Below are 13971 nucleotides of genomic sequence, written 5' to 3' on the forward strand. Positions count from 1 at the left end.
GGATTCTTTAAGTAGATCATCATATCATCCGCAAAGAGTGATAGCTTGGTCACCTCACTGCCAATTTTAATACCTTCAATTTCTTTTTCTTCTCTAATTGCTACTGCTAGTGATTCTAGTACAATGTTAAATAATAGAGGTGATAAATGGGCATCCTTGTTTCACCCCTGATCTTATTGGGAAGGCTTCTAGTTTATCCCCATTGCAGATGAGATGGTTTTAGATATATACTGTTTATTATTTTTAGGAAAGACCCTTCTATTTCTATACTTTCTAGAGTTTTCAATAGGAATGGGTGTTGTATTTTATCAAAGGCTTTTTCTGCATCTAGTGAGATAATGATGTGATTTTTGTCAGTTTGCTTGTTAATATGGTCAATTATGTGGATAGTTTTCTTAATATTGAACCATCCTTGCATTCCTGATATGAATCCTACCTGGTCATAGTGAATAACTCTTTTGATCACTTGTTGGAGTTTTTTTGCTAGTATCCTATTTAAGATTTTTGCATCTATATTCATTAGGGAGATTGGTCTATAGCTTTCTTTCTCTTTGACCTGCCTGGTTTTGGGATCAGTACCATCTTTGTGTTGTAAAATGAATTTGGTAGAACTCCTTTGCTTATTCTGTCAAACAGTTTGTATAATATTGGGGTTAGTTGTTTTTTGAATGTTTGATAGAATTCATTTGTGAATCCATCTGGACCTGGGGATTTTTTCTTAGAAAGTTCTTTGATGGCTTGTTCAATTTCTTTTTCTGCTATGGGGTTGTTTAATCTATTTTTCTTCCTCTGTTAGTCTAGGAAATTTATATTTTTGTAAGTAATCATCCATATCACCTAGATTGTCATATTTGTTGCCATATAATTGGGCATAATAGTTTTTAATGATTGCCTTAATTTCCTCTTCATTAGAGGTAAGGTTTCCCTTTTCATCTTGGATACTGTCAATTTGGTTTTCTTCTTTCCTTTTTTAATTAGATTGACCAGTACTTTGTCTATTTTATTTGTTTTTTCAAAGTACCAGCCTCTAGTCTTATTTATTAAATCAATAGTTCTTTGACTTTCAATTTTATTAATTTCTACTTTGATTTTTTAGGATCTCTAATTTAGTCTTCATCTGAGGATTTTTAATTTGTTCACTTTCTAGTGTTTTAATTTGCATGCCCAATTCATTGACCTCAGCTCTCCCAAATTTGCTAATATATGAACTCAAGTATATAAATTTCCCCCTGAGTACTGCTTTGACTGCATCCCATAGGTTTTGAAAGGATGTCTCATCATTACCTTGCAGCCCCAGATTTCAAACTATACTATAAAGCAGTGGTCATCGAAACAATTTGGTAATGGCGAAGAGACAGAAAGGAGGATCAGTGGAATAGACTAGGGGTAAATGACCTCAGCAAGACAGTCTATGATAAGCCCAAAGACCCCAGTTTTGGGGACCAAAATCCACTATTTGATAAAAACTGCTGGGAAAATTGAAAGACAGTATGGGAGAGGTTAGGTTTGGATCAACATCTCATACTCTACACCAAGATAAACTCAGAATGAGTGAATGACCTGAATATAAAGAAGGAAACCATAAGCAGATTAGGTGAACACAGAATAGTATACTTGTCAGATCTTTAGGAAAGGAAAGACTTTAAAACCAAGCAAGAGCTAGGAAAAAAAATCACAAAATGTAAAATCAATAATTTTGATTAGATCAAATTAAAAAGTTTTTGTACAAACAAAACTAATGCATCCAAAATTAGAAGGGAAGCAACAAATTGGGAAACAATCTCCATTACAAAAACATCTGACAAAGGTCTAATTACACAAATTTATACAGAACTAAATCAATTGTACAAAAAAATCAAGCCATTCTCCAAATGGGCAAGGGACATGAATAGGCAATTTTCAGTTAAAGAAATCAAAACTATTAATAAGCACATGAAAAAGTGCTCTAAATCTCTAATAATCAGAGAAATGCAAATCAAAACAACTCTGAGGTATCATCTCATACCCAGGAGATTGGCTAACATGACCACAAAGGAAAGTAATGAATACTGAAAGGTGTGTGGCAAAGTTGGGACATTAATGCATTGCTGGTGGGGTTGTGAATTGATCCAACCATTCTGGAGGGCAATTTGGAACTATGCCCAAAGGGCGACAAAAGAATGTCTACCCTTTGATCCAGCCATAGCACTACTGGGTTTGTACTCCAAAGAGATAATAAGGAAAAAGGCATGTATAAGAATATTCATAGCTGCACTCTTTGTGGTGGCAAAAAATTGGAAAATGAGGGGATGCCCTTCAACTGGTGAATGGCTGAACAAATTGTGGCATATGTTGGTGATGCAATACTATTATGCTCAATGGAATAATAAAGTGGAGGAATTCCATGGGTACTGGAACAACCTCCAGGAATTGGTGCAGAGTGAGAGGAGCAGAACCAGGAAAACATTGTACACAGAGACTGATACAATCTAATGTAATGGACTTCTCCATTTGTGGCAATGCAGTGATCCTGAACAACTTGGAGGAATTTATGAGAAAAACCACTATCCACATTCAGAGGAAGCACTGTGGGAGTAAAAACACCAAAGAAAAACAACTGCTTGAATATATGGGTTGAAGGGATATGGTTGGGGATGTAGACTCTAAATAAACATCCTAGTGCAAACAACAACATGGAAATAGGTTCTGATCAAGGACACAAGTAATACCCAATGAAATTGCACATTGGCTGTGGGAAGGGTGGGTGGAGGAGAGGGAGGGAAATAAAGTGAGTATTGTAACAAAAAAAAAAGATTATTCTCTTACAAAAACGAATAACATAGAAATAGGTTTTGAGTGATAATACATGTATAACCCAGTGGAATTGCTTGTCAGCTCCAGGAGGAGGAAGAGACGAAAGGGGAGGAAGAAAACATGAATCCTATAACTTTGGAAAACTTATGTGGAAATTTATTATGAAAATAAAATAAAAAGAATTATTGTCACTTGTTATAGTGAAATTACAGTTTTAATTTGTGAAATTTTAATGTTTGAATCTTAATCCAAACTAAAGAGAGATAACTAATGCTAATTAGAAGAGATGATAGATTCTAGTGAGGATTTTTAGAGCATGAAGGGGCCCTGGGAGTATTTGTAGGCAAGCAAAGATGGAGCAAACAAAAAGAAGTACTGAAGACTAAAGAGAGTAGGTAGGGATGACAGTGGAAGCAATCTGCTGGAGAAGATAGGTGAGGATGGGATCAAATGCATGCAGAAATGTTGATTTATGAGGAGAAAGCTTACTTCTTCAATGGAGACTGGAATAAAGGAAGAAATCCTGATAGATGATGTCAGAGAGTGAGGGAAGCCAGTTTTAGGAGAAAAGGAGGAAAGAAGAGGGAATCTTCAGCGGAAAATATTGATTTTTTTCAACAAGATATGAAACATATTAATAAGATATTAGACAAGGGCATGATGAATTTGGAATTCACTTTTCTAAAGTAAATTATCGAATAATGATATATCCCTTCTTCTGAAAGCTGAATATCTACAGAGCAAAATGGAAAACTGCACAGTCCATACACTCTGTTATCTCAGTTTTCTAAGGTAAATTTCCATTTCTTATTTTTGGTAAATGAAACTAGTTAACTTAAAAAATTAATGCAATTTTATTTAATTTCACTTCCAAATTCTCTCCCTCCCATAACCATGTAGAGGGCAAGAAAACAAAGTCCACTACAAATATGTGAAAGAAAGTAGGAAGAAAATAATGAAGAAGGAGAAAGGGAAGGAAAGAAGAAAGGAAAAGAGGAAGGGAGAAGAAAATACACTTCAGTCTATACTCTGAGTCCATCCTTTCTTCAATCTGGAGATGGATAGTGTTTTACAATTAATTTACTTTAAAAAAATTATTAATTTAAAGTAAAGAGTTCTAAGACAAAATACTTGCTCAAAGAAATCTTGGATATGAAATACACTCAGTATCACCAGCTATGCAAAATTTCACCTTTTCCTCTAATGAAAAATTCATAGCTTCATGCTATTCTATTTGTTTATAATATAGACACTAAATACCTGAAGTGGAGCTCTGTTCCACTACATGAGGATTCTTATTTTTTGCAGAGGAGAGTCTTGTTGATATAGGTTTAGATCCAAATGTAGGAAAGATGTCTGCCCTAAAGTAATACAAAGTTATTAAATAAGAATATTAAATATGTGGAAAATATTTAGTGTATCAACATTGTCTGTTCTCTATTAAGTCTACCAATTCTATTCAAATTAATTTATTTAAAAGTATATATGAATATATGTACTCTGTGTGTGACTTACTAAAGGGTTCTAATTCCCTCTGAATAGCTATTACAGAAAGAGCCGTTAACACTAGATCCAAATTAGCACATTACAGAAATAAAGATTGCCAATTATCTACTGTACTTACCTGTATCTCTTCTATGCACTAGTTTGAGTAATTGGGAATTAATTTCATTATAAATATAAGGATCAGCAAGGAATATGAATTATATAACAAGCTTTCTTCCTTAGACAAAGACTTGGAATAACTTTAGATTTTTTTTTAAGCTTTCTTTTCTGCCATCAGAAAGACATGTATTTTGTCATCAAGTAAGAAAATCACGTAGTATTAATTAGGAACTTAAGAAAACTACCTTTAACCAGTACACATTAGTCTCATACAAATATCTGACAAGTTGATGATATGAAGCAGATTTTAATGGACAATGATAACAACAAAACTCATCTGGGCTGGAGTATTTATTGCCTTAATAAGAAAACTTTTTTAAAACTGCTTAGAAAGAATTGGAAATTGAGGTATCTTCCATCAATTGGGGAATAGCTGAACAAATTATTGCATATGATTGTGATGTAATACTATTGTGCTATAAGAAATGATGAGCAGGATAATTTCAGAAAAATTTGGAAAGACTTACATGAATTGATGCAAAGTGAAGTAAGCAGAATGAGAACATTGTACACAGTGGCAGCAACATTTTTTGATGGACAACTGTCAATGACCTAGTTATTTTTAGGAATGCAATGATCTAGGACAATCTCAGAGAGGCATGATGAAAAATGCGTTCTGTCCTACAAAAAAGAATTGATGGAATCTGAATGTAGACTAAAACATTAACTATATTTCATTTTCTTTCCTCTTCTTTTCTTTCTTTGAGATCTTTTCCACGAAATGACTACTATGGAAGTTATGTGTGATTGCACATGTCAACTTTTTATCAGATTGCTTACCGCCTCATGGAGGGGAGAGGGATTACAAGTAGTGAAGGAGGGAGGAAAGAAGAGAATTTGGACTAAAAAAAATATACATCATATAAGAAAAATTTCCTCATTATAGATATATTAAAGAGAAAAAATATGTTTTAATCTGTATTCTGAATCTACCAACTCTCTTTGAAGAGAGATAGAATATTTAATTATGTGTCCTTTGGAATTAAGTTTGGTAATTGTATTGATCAGAATTATTAAGGCTTAAAAATTGATTATTTTCATAATATTGCTATTACTGCATAGTGTTTTTCTGATTCTGTTCACTTCACTTTCCAATATTCATGAGTCTAAGTTTTTCCAAAACCTTCTCCTTCATCATTTCTTATGCCATAGTTGAATTCTATGACACTCATATATCATAACTTATTCAGCTACTCACCAACTGATGACTTTCTTTGCCACCACTAAGAGTTGCTATTAAAGTTTTTGTACATATGGGTCCTGTTCCTCTTTTTTTGATGTCTTGGGGAGTACAAACCTAGTAGTAACATTTTAAGGTCAAACTGTAAATTTGCTTAATACATTTGGAACATAATTTCAAATTGCTTTCTAGAATGGCTAGATCAGCTCACAGATAAACCATCAGTTTAACCTGTATTCCTATAACTCTACCAATATATTATTTTTATTTGTTTTCATTAGTGAATCTGATGAGTGTAAAGTGGCGCCTCAGATTTATTTTAATTTGCATTTCTCTAATTATTATTAGTGATGATTGAGAGCACCTTTTAATATAACTATTGTAAACTTTGATTTCTTCCTCTGAAAATTGCTTATTCATGTCCTTTTACCATTTATCAATTGGTTAATAGTTAATAATTCAGTTTTTACACCTATTACTAAGTCCCCCAATTTCTTTGGCAGTCTTAAATTTAAAGACATTTTTAAACAAGGTAGAACTTAAAATTTTCTCGAAACAATAAAATACTACTCTCTACTATCTGATAAAAAAATATTGTCTACACAAAATGACAGATTCCAAATCTATGTAGCATGTATTTTCAGAGTAACATCCTCTCATGGAACAGTAGGAAAAATGCTGGATTTGGTTGTCAGGCTCAAAAACCAAGCTTAGAACTTGAGTTGCTACAGTTTTAATAGCTATATTGGAAGAATAAAAGGTCACCATGAACTACATGAATAATAATATTCTGTCTGTGGCTGTGGGGATAGCCATGTGACTGTGATTTCAGTTATATTTAAATTAATTCTTGCTGTACGGATATTCTTTAGAGAACTATATTATAGAACCATTTTGGAAGACTGAGGTCCCAACTAAGTGGTGGCATCTAAGCTGCAGTCTAAGAAGTATGAATTTGTGCCTCAAAAAGACTGTAAGTAAGCTGGACAAGCTGAAAAAGAATCATTAGTATTAGTAATTTACAGGCACATACATTTATAGTAGTATAGGAAAAGGAAGATAAAGCCTAAGAAAGCAAAAACATAAGAGAAACTTATAAATATTAATTCTAAAGCCTGATACAATAACAACATTGCATAGAATAAGTATTAACATATACTTGTAAAAAAGGGTGCAAAACACACATTATTCTCTTTCCCTGGGGAGTAGTTGACAGAGAAGAAGTCAAGGACTCTTGGCTGTAAACTCCACTTTCACTGTATGAGCTGATGTTTGGAGATGATGATCGGGATGGGGTGTCCATATTTAAGTCAAGTTTAATTGCAGAATCAGGGCTTTCAAGGTCAGAAGTACTGCCACTCAGCTTTGCCCTTTTCTTAGCTGCACTATTACGAAGAGACCTAAGAGAGCTCTGCATCTAAAAAATGTTGAAAAGAATTAAATTTATAGGTTGATTCAAGTTTTTTTTCCCTAATAGCCATGCCCTAAGTCATTAATTTGTTCTATGAAAACATTATGTTAGGTAAAAGGATGGAGCATAGGGAGCAGTTAATACTATATAAAGGCTATTATAGAGGAGTAATTTGGGAGTCACTGTGGTGAATAACTTTTCAGTGAGGTTTGTTAATATGATTTCATGATGCTACTGGAAGAGATGGTAATCTTATCCAAACCACAACATTATTAGCCATAGGGATTCATTTTTACAGCCTCTCTTCTATTGAGCAATTAAGTACTAAGTATTTCTGGAAGAAGATCAGGAGTAGGAGTTAACATGAAAATAAAGCAATTTGCAGAAAGCTTTACAATTAAAGATCTGAAGGCATTTGCAGAAAGTCAAAGAAAAGGGAAGTTAAACTCTTTAATTTCTCACAGCGAATTAAGCAGAGGCCAATATTTGTATAGGATCAGGTTGTTGTACTAATATGCCTCTGTAAGAAATAATGAAAAGTAAAAACCTCTATAATAACACAAATATATCAAATCAGAATGGTATTTCTTTTGCAACTTATGGTGTTTTTTAGAGCACTGAGAAGCTAAGTGAGTTGTTCAGAGTCACCCAGAGTATCAAAGGTTTCTATCCAATATGCCGTGTTACCTGAAAAAGCTATCATTAACCTAAACTTTGATCATTTGACAATTGAAAAACCCTAGCAAATAAATATTTCAGGACAGAACCTTGGGCAAATTAAAGAATTATACTTAGAAAGAACCATGTCATTATTATCCTTGTATCCCTAGCACTAAGCATAGTGCCTTGCATACAACAAATACTTTTTAAAAATCTTTGGTGAATCGACCTGGATTGTTTGGATTTCACAAAGTTTTGCATTTTACATCTAGGAGATTGGTTTCAGTAAACACTTAAAAAGCTGGAAGATCATACTAAAAACTAATAATTTGCTCCAATATAAGCAGAAGTACTATTGGAATTGGTGACTTTATTAAATGTTCTTTCATTTTATAACTATGAATATAGCCCCGGTCAAAAAATACAGTTCTTTCCAAATTCCATTTGCACCAAAGGAAATAAAATGCATCTTAATGATTAAATATATGAAAAGACTAGTAAAGAATGAGAGTAGTTTTTTATTAGGGCTAAAACATAGTCAATTGGTTCAAAAACTATGAGATTCCATTATTTGACTTTTTTTTTCATTCAATTTTTAGGATGCTTCTGTGTTAGAAATTTCATGCCAAATGAAATAAAATTTATGAAAAAAAAGGACAAACATCATATACAGTAAGGTTCTTTACCTTTATGACTGTTACCAGCAGATATTATCACCTCTTGCCACATCCAAATTAGGGAAACATGGCACAAGGGTTTTTCCTAAGAATCTATATGCTGAACTAATTGCTTTATTTATTTTTAATACTAATGCTTTATGAATTAGCTTTCTACACTCTTTAAATTTTGTATTTTAAAATGGAGCAAGAAGTGGATTGAGAGCCAGGCCTAGAGACGGGAGGTCCTAGGTTTGAATTTGACCTCACTCAGACACTTCCTAGCTGTGTGACCCTAAGTAAGTCACTTGACTCCCCACTGCCTAGCCCTTACCACTCTTCTGCCTTGGAACCAATACATAGTATTGATTCTAAAGCAGAAAGTAAGGGTTTAAAAAATAATAATAAAATAAAATGGAGTAGAATTAATTTCACTCAATTATATATAGCAATGTATTTTTATTTTAAAATGCTAAGAAATCAATGCCAAAATATTTTCTTTTAGGTAACTTGAGATATTAATTAAATATAAATGTGGCATCTATGGAGCTATGACCTTGATTCAAAGTCAAAGGATTATATTAATTTTTGCTATTTTATCTATAAATCAATTTATGGTAAAAAAAATAGTGGATTGTTATTATTCCAAAACAATTTATAATAACTAAATTAATAAAGAAAAGAATAGATTTTTTAAAAGTGATATTTAGGTCTAACCTCTTCCTGATCTGATTCTTTATCTCTGACATTTAATTCAGAAAGGTCAATTGCAAGATTGTCTTTTTCATTCCTCCAAATGTTATCTTTTTTTTCATGTTCCACAATGATAAAATCTGCTTTATCAGGCAATAGGCTTATACCCCGAGGAATTGGTGGAACTGGTTTTGTTCCATTTAGACCTCTTCTGGAAGATGGTGATCTCACCAATGCAGGCTTAAGTTGTATTGGAGAAGGTTTTTCTTGTGAAATTTCTCCTGTAAAAGATATTTCATCAATTTATTGAATAACATAAGAGAATTACATTGTACAAGAATAGGGAATATAATAGTTTAACAAAAATCACTTTTTTTCTTATCAAAAGAACAAAAGTGAATGATGTATTTTCCTTAACAAAATTAAAACCAAAAGTAATTTTCTGCTTGTTGACAGAAACATGAATATTACTCATGAACAGGGTATGCTTGATGAGAGGGAATACATTTCTGTTCAAAATGAACATTGGAAAACATTCTAGAGGAATGCTTTTGAGTTAATTGGCAAATTAAACTGTTCAAGATATTGGGTGGGATATTAAAAAAATGATATAATTGAGCTGACAATGATCATTAAAAATGCTTTCATGATTTTGACTATTCAACTGATATGCTATTTAAGATGATGCTCTACAAATAATTGTAAATAAAATTTTATACAACAAATAAAAAGGTCCCCTCAAAAAAATTAGTATAAATACTTTAAGATGACAACTAAGATTGGAGTCTGTGTGAGTTGTATATTATAGTATTAATATGTTGATTAGGTTTTCTTTTTCCTAGAATACTAAGACAATTCAAAGTTGACAATACATGGAGTATTATTTTTTTTTTCATAATTTTTACCTGAAGCATCCACTGATTTTTGACTGAATAACTTTTTCTGTGGAGTTGGCTTTGATAGCCCTTCAAAGCTCTTAAGAGGCCAGGAATTTGAGAAGTTAACAGAACTATCTTGAGACTTCTTTGGAGATCCATTAAGAGGGGATGAATGCTTTGGACTGGTTCGAGGTGATGAGAGTGGATAGGATGGAAGGATGAGAGTTCCTTGGCTTGTACTGGGACCAGGATATGACAAAGTATGTTCTGTAGGACTACCAAAAGTTTGTTGAGTCTTACTGCCAAAATTTAGGCTTGCACACACTGTGTAAGAGGAAAAAAATGTTATTTACATATACTTAGCTAACTCAAACATATATTCTTCCCCCTTTATAATTTTTTAATAATCTCTCTATAATTATCACTTTTGTCTTCTTTCAATGACTCATTGAATACCTGGGGCAAACTAAGATTATGTTTACAGAGTGCAAGCCTTGAAAGGTCTTACCAAGCTGAAAAGACTTCAAAAGCATGCCTGGCAACTGACTATACATTTGTCACAGCTAAAATCATTTTGGTTAAGCATACCCTAAGAACCTTTTCAGAGACCCTGGAACTGTCTTAAAACTTTTAGTTGTGTAGATCCAATATTTCTCCAATTTATCTCTTTCTCTTTGGAAGGCTAGTTTTTGCCAACAGTATCTTTGAAGAATGGCAGTTTCAAAGCCCCACTGAGAGTTGTGATCAGGACCTAGATAACCAATAACTACATGGGACTCCTCAGGGTCAATTACAAATATCTGGGCTGATCTCCAAATAAAGTCAATTTCCCTGGGATATCCTTAAGCAGGAACAGGTCTGTTCTTCTCCCTTCCTAGTAGTTAGAGATATAGATCATCAGAGATATCTTGTGGCACAATTTTGGTGGATTTGGCAGTTAAACAAGTAAGATGGCATGGTTTAATTTTTTTTTTTTACACCCTTACCTTCTGTCTTGGAACCAATACTGTGTATTGCCTAGCCCTTACCACTCTTCTGCCAGAAGAGTGGTAAGGGCTAGGCAATGGGGGTCAAGTGACTTGCCTAGGGTCACACAGCTAGGAAATGTCTGAGGCCAGATTTAAACCTAGGACCTCCCATTTCTAGGCCTTGCTCTTAATCCACTGAGCTACCGAGCTGACCCCAAGGCACTGTTTAATTATGATTAATGTGGATAAAAGCTATAGTTATAGTGTCTCTTTAAGGAAAAGTTAACATGACAATATGCCACAGAATAAACATATCAAATCTATTTCAAGTGAGCATTACTTTTTTATAAGCAAAATTTTTAAATCATATCCCCCAAGACTTAAAATAAATCATGAAATTTCAATCCTACTATATAAATGAAATTAAAGTGTTTCAAGATGTTGCAAATAAAGCAAAACCTGGGCTGAAACTACTAATGGCAATAATCCATAAACTTACTTTTTCTTTTGCTGTTGTTGAGACGGTCTCAAGAGATGTAGCAGATACTCAAAGGTCTGATACAATTGGTGATTCATTCAGAAGGTGTTGTCTGCTCTACTTCCAGCCTAGTCCAGTTTATCCTTCTTAAGGCAGGCTGGTGGTGACCCTACTCTGGATCAGTTTATGCCCTATTATAGCTCAGAACTCCCAAGTTCAAACAATTTACTGGTTTTAGTCTCCCTAGAAGCAGGGATTACAGGTATTTGCCACTGTACCTGGCTATACATCATGTTTCACCTAACAGAATAGCACAAATTGGAAAGAGGTGTTTATTGAGGGATGGGTTTAACTTCTGGGTTATGAAGCACTGACTAACTAAAAAGTTAAGACTATCTGGGAAAAGTACTACTATAACACTTTTTCTTGAACAGTATTGTGATTGTTTGATGAAATATAATTTAAAATAGAACCTATTTCAAACAAAAAACAATATCACATTTAGATCACTGCCCCTAAGAAAAGTATCTAGTTCCAAGTACAAAAGAAAGTAAACATATTTCTAAAAATAATTCAGAGTTCTATTGATGTAATAAGCTTCTTTTATTTATATTATGATTCTGTGGCTATGTATCATATGTAAACTAAAAGTAATCCTTGAATATACTTCCAGTAATACAGAATATAAAACAAATAAGTATTTATACCTTTATCTTGACGATTATTATTTGCTCCTAAAAATTGCAAATCAGAATCCACACTGCCACTTTTCACACTCATCTGTGAAAAGTCTAATTGTCCACATTTTCCTGAAATGTTTGTTTGATGAGACACAGCAGTACCTTTTGAAGAAGGGAAAAAAAAACATGTAAATTATGTTTTTGAAACATACTTTGTTTCCTAAATAAGTTGTTAGAGTATGTAGTCATGTATATAGTGGGGAATTGATGTGCATAACTCGGGCAGATGAAAAAGGAAGAAGGTATTTGGAAAAAAGGTATGATTATTGGAGGCATCTGAGGCAGTATCCAGATAAGAACATGCATCCAAAGAGACAGAGACACAGAGACACAGACACAGACACATACACACACGAAAGGAAAGTCTAGGTACACGTAGCTTTTCCTGGTTCTTCCAATTTCCACTCACCAAGCAGCTCTCACTATTACAGTCCACAGTTAACCCAAGAGGTTCTTCTATCTTTCATCTTTCACCATATAAGCTTCATAAAATACCTACATCACTGGAGCATTTTTTAAGCTTCTCTTATAAGCATTAGAGGCAAGGTGACATAATGAACAGAATACTCTAAAAAAGAGTAATTCAAGAACACTCAGTATTAAGTACATGGTATTGTAGGATAGCTAGATGGCTCAGTCAATAGAGAACCAAGCTAGAGATCCAGGAAATCATGGGTTCAAATCTGGCTTCAGATACTTCCTAGCTGTGAAGCCATGGGCAAGTCACTTAACCCAAAGGACGTAAGCCCTTATGCTCTCTGCCTTGGAGACAATACTTAACATTAATTCTAAGGTGGAAGATGTAGGTTTAAAAAAAAATACATGACATGGCAAGCAGAAATCAGGGGAACCACAATTTCAGTAGTTTTAGAGGCTGAGAGAACAGCTTCACTGACCTACAGAGATTGTATTAAATTTATTTCTGCCACAGATTAAGATAATAATTATATATCGGCAATTATAAATTTGTGGCTTTGATATAGAATAAGGTAATTTTGCATTTCTTTATCTTAGCTAGGAGGATGAAATGTTTCCTGGCTGGATGTAAAGAACAAGAGGCAGCATTATATAGTAAGAGTTTTGGATATGTACCTCTGGCTCTATGCCTGTGGAATTTAGGCAAGTGACCTAATCTCTCTGGATCTTCATTTCCTTATTTATACAAAAGAAGGAGATGGCCTAGATGACTTCTGAGATCTCTAAGACTAAAAGTTTCTGAAAAAGAGACTAATAGAGGGAAATCCAAAGCAATAAAATGAGTAAGATCAAGTGGAAAATAGAAACCTTGACAAAAACAGACAAAAATAACTTGGGTGGTAGTTGGAACTCTGCAATATATCCAAGGTTGGACCTGGATCTTCTGAAAAAGAAAAAGCTTCCCTAACTTTGTGAAAGGATAAAGAGATCCAAAGTTATCAACAGTTATTGAATCTAGAAAAAAGAAACAACAACAAGCAACAGTTGGCTGAAGGGTATAGTTTAAGTCATTTGACAGTAATCAACTGGGAAGTATACTGGCATACATTAAGATTGTAATAGAGAACATTTTGCAACAAACCTGAGAATGGTTACTCAATTCTGGTGATTCACAAGAAAATGAATGGTACTCTCAGAAGAAACCTACAAAGCATCTTTAACATTCTGGCAATCAGAGCAGTAAAAATGAATAACAATGAGGATGTTAAAATTCTAATTACTAAATGAAGGTTAGGTCTTTAGATGAGACAATTTGATGGGAAAAATGAATAGAATTCAAATATATACTTTTTTTTTTTTACCTGAATACTGGCTGTAATGTTTTTGGGTACTTTCATTTTGGGTTTTCTTTCAGGAGAGGACAAGTTGATTT

The 13971-nt window shown here is 33.5% G+C and overlaps 1 protein-coding gene across 9 annotated transcripts in view; it reads right to left on the bottom strand.

The window, feature by feature from the left end:
- TOGARAM1 (TOG array regulator of axonemal microtubules 1) overlaps nucleotides 1-13971 on the bottom strand; it is a 96228-nt gene that overhangs the window by 35604 nt on the left and 46653 nt on the right. For all 9 annotated transcript variants that reach the window (XR_001623585.2, XM_056810774.1, XM_056810773.1 and 6 more), the window contains exons 3-7: nucleotides 12090-12224; nucleotides 9964-10260; nucleotides 9083-9339; nucleotides 6823-7055; nucleotides 4054-4154 (exon numbers count right to left, since the gene is read on the bottom strand). Coding sequence is in view for 8 of the 9 variants with exons in the window: in XM_056810774.1 (XP_056666752.1) it covers nucleotides 4054-4154; nucleotides 6823-7055; nucleotides 9083-9339; nucleotides 9964-10260; nucleotides 12090-12224 (1023 nt within the window). In the remaining variant the exon portion in view is untranslated. The remainder of the gene's footprint in view (nucleotides 1-4053; nucleotides 4155-6822; nucleotides 7056-9082; nucleotides 9340-9963; nucleotides 10261-12089; nucleotides 12225-13971) is intronic.

This window comes from Monodelphis domestica, chromosome 1, assembly GCF_027887165.1.
Source record: "Monodelphis domestica isolate mMonDom1 chromosome 1, mMonDom1.pri, whole genome shotgun sequence".
Lineage (NCBI taxonomy): Eukaryota > Metazoa > Chordata > Mammalia > Didelphimorphia > Didelphidae > Monodelphis > Monodelphis domestica.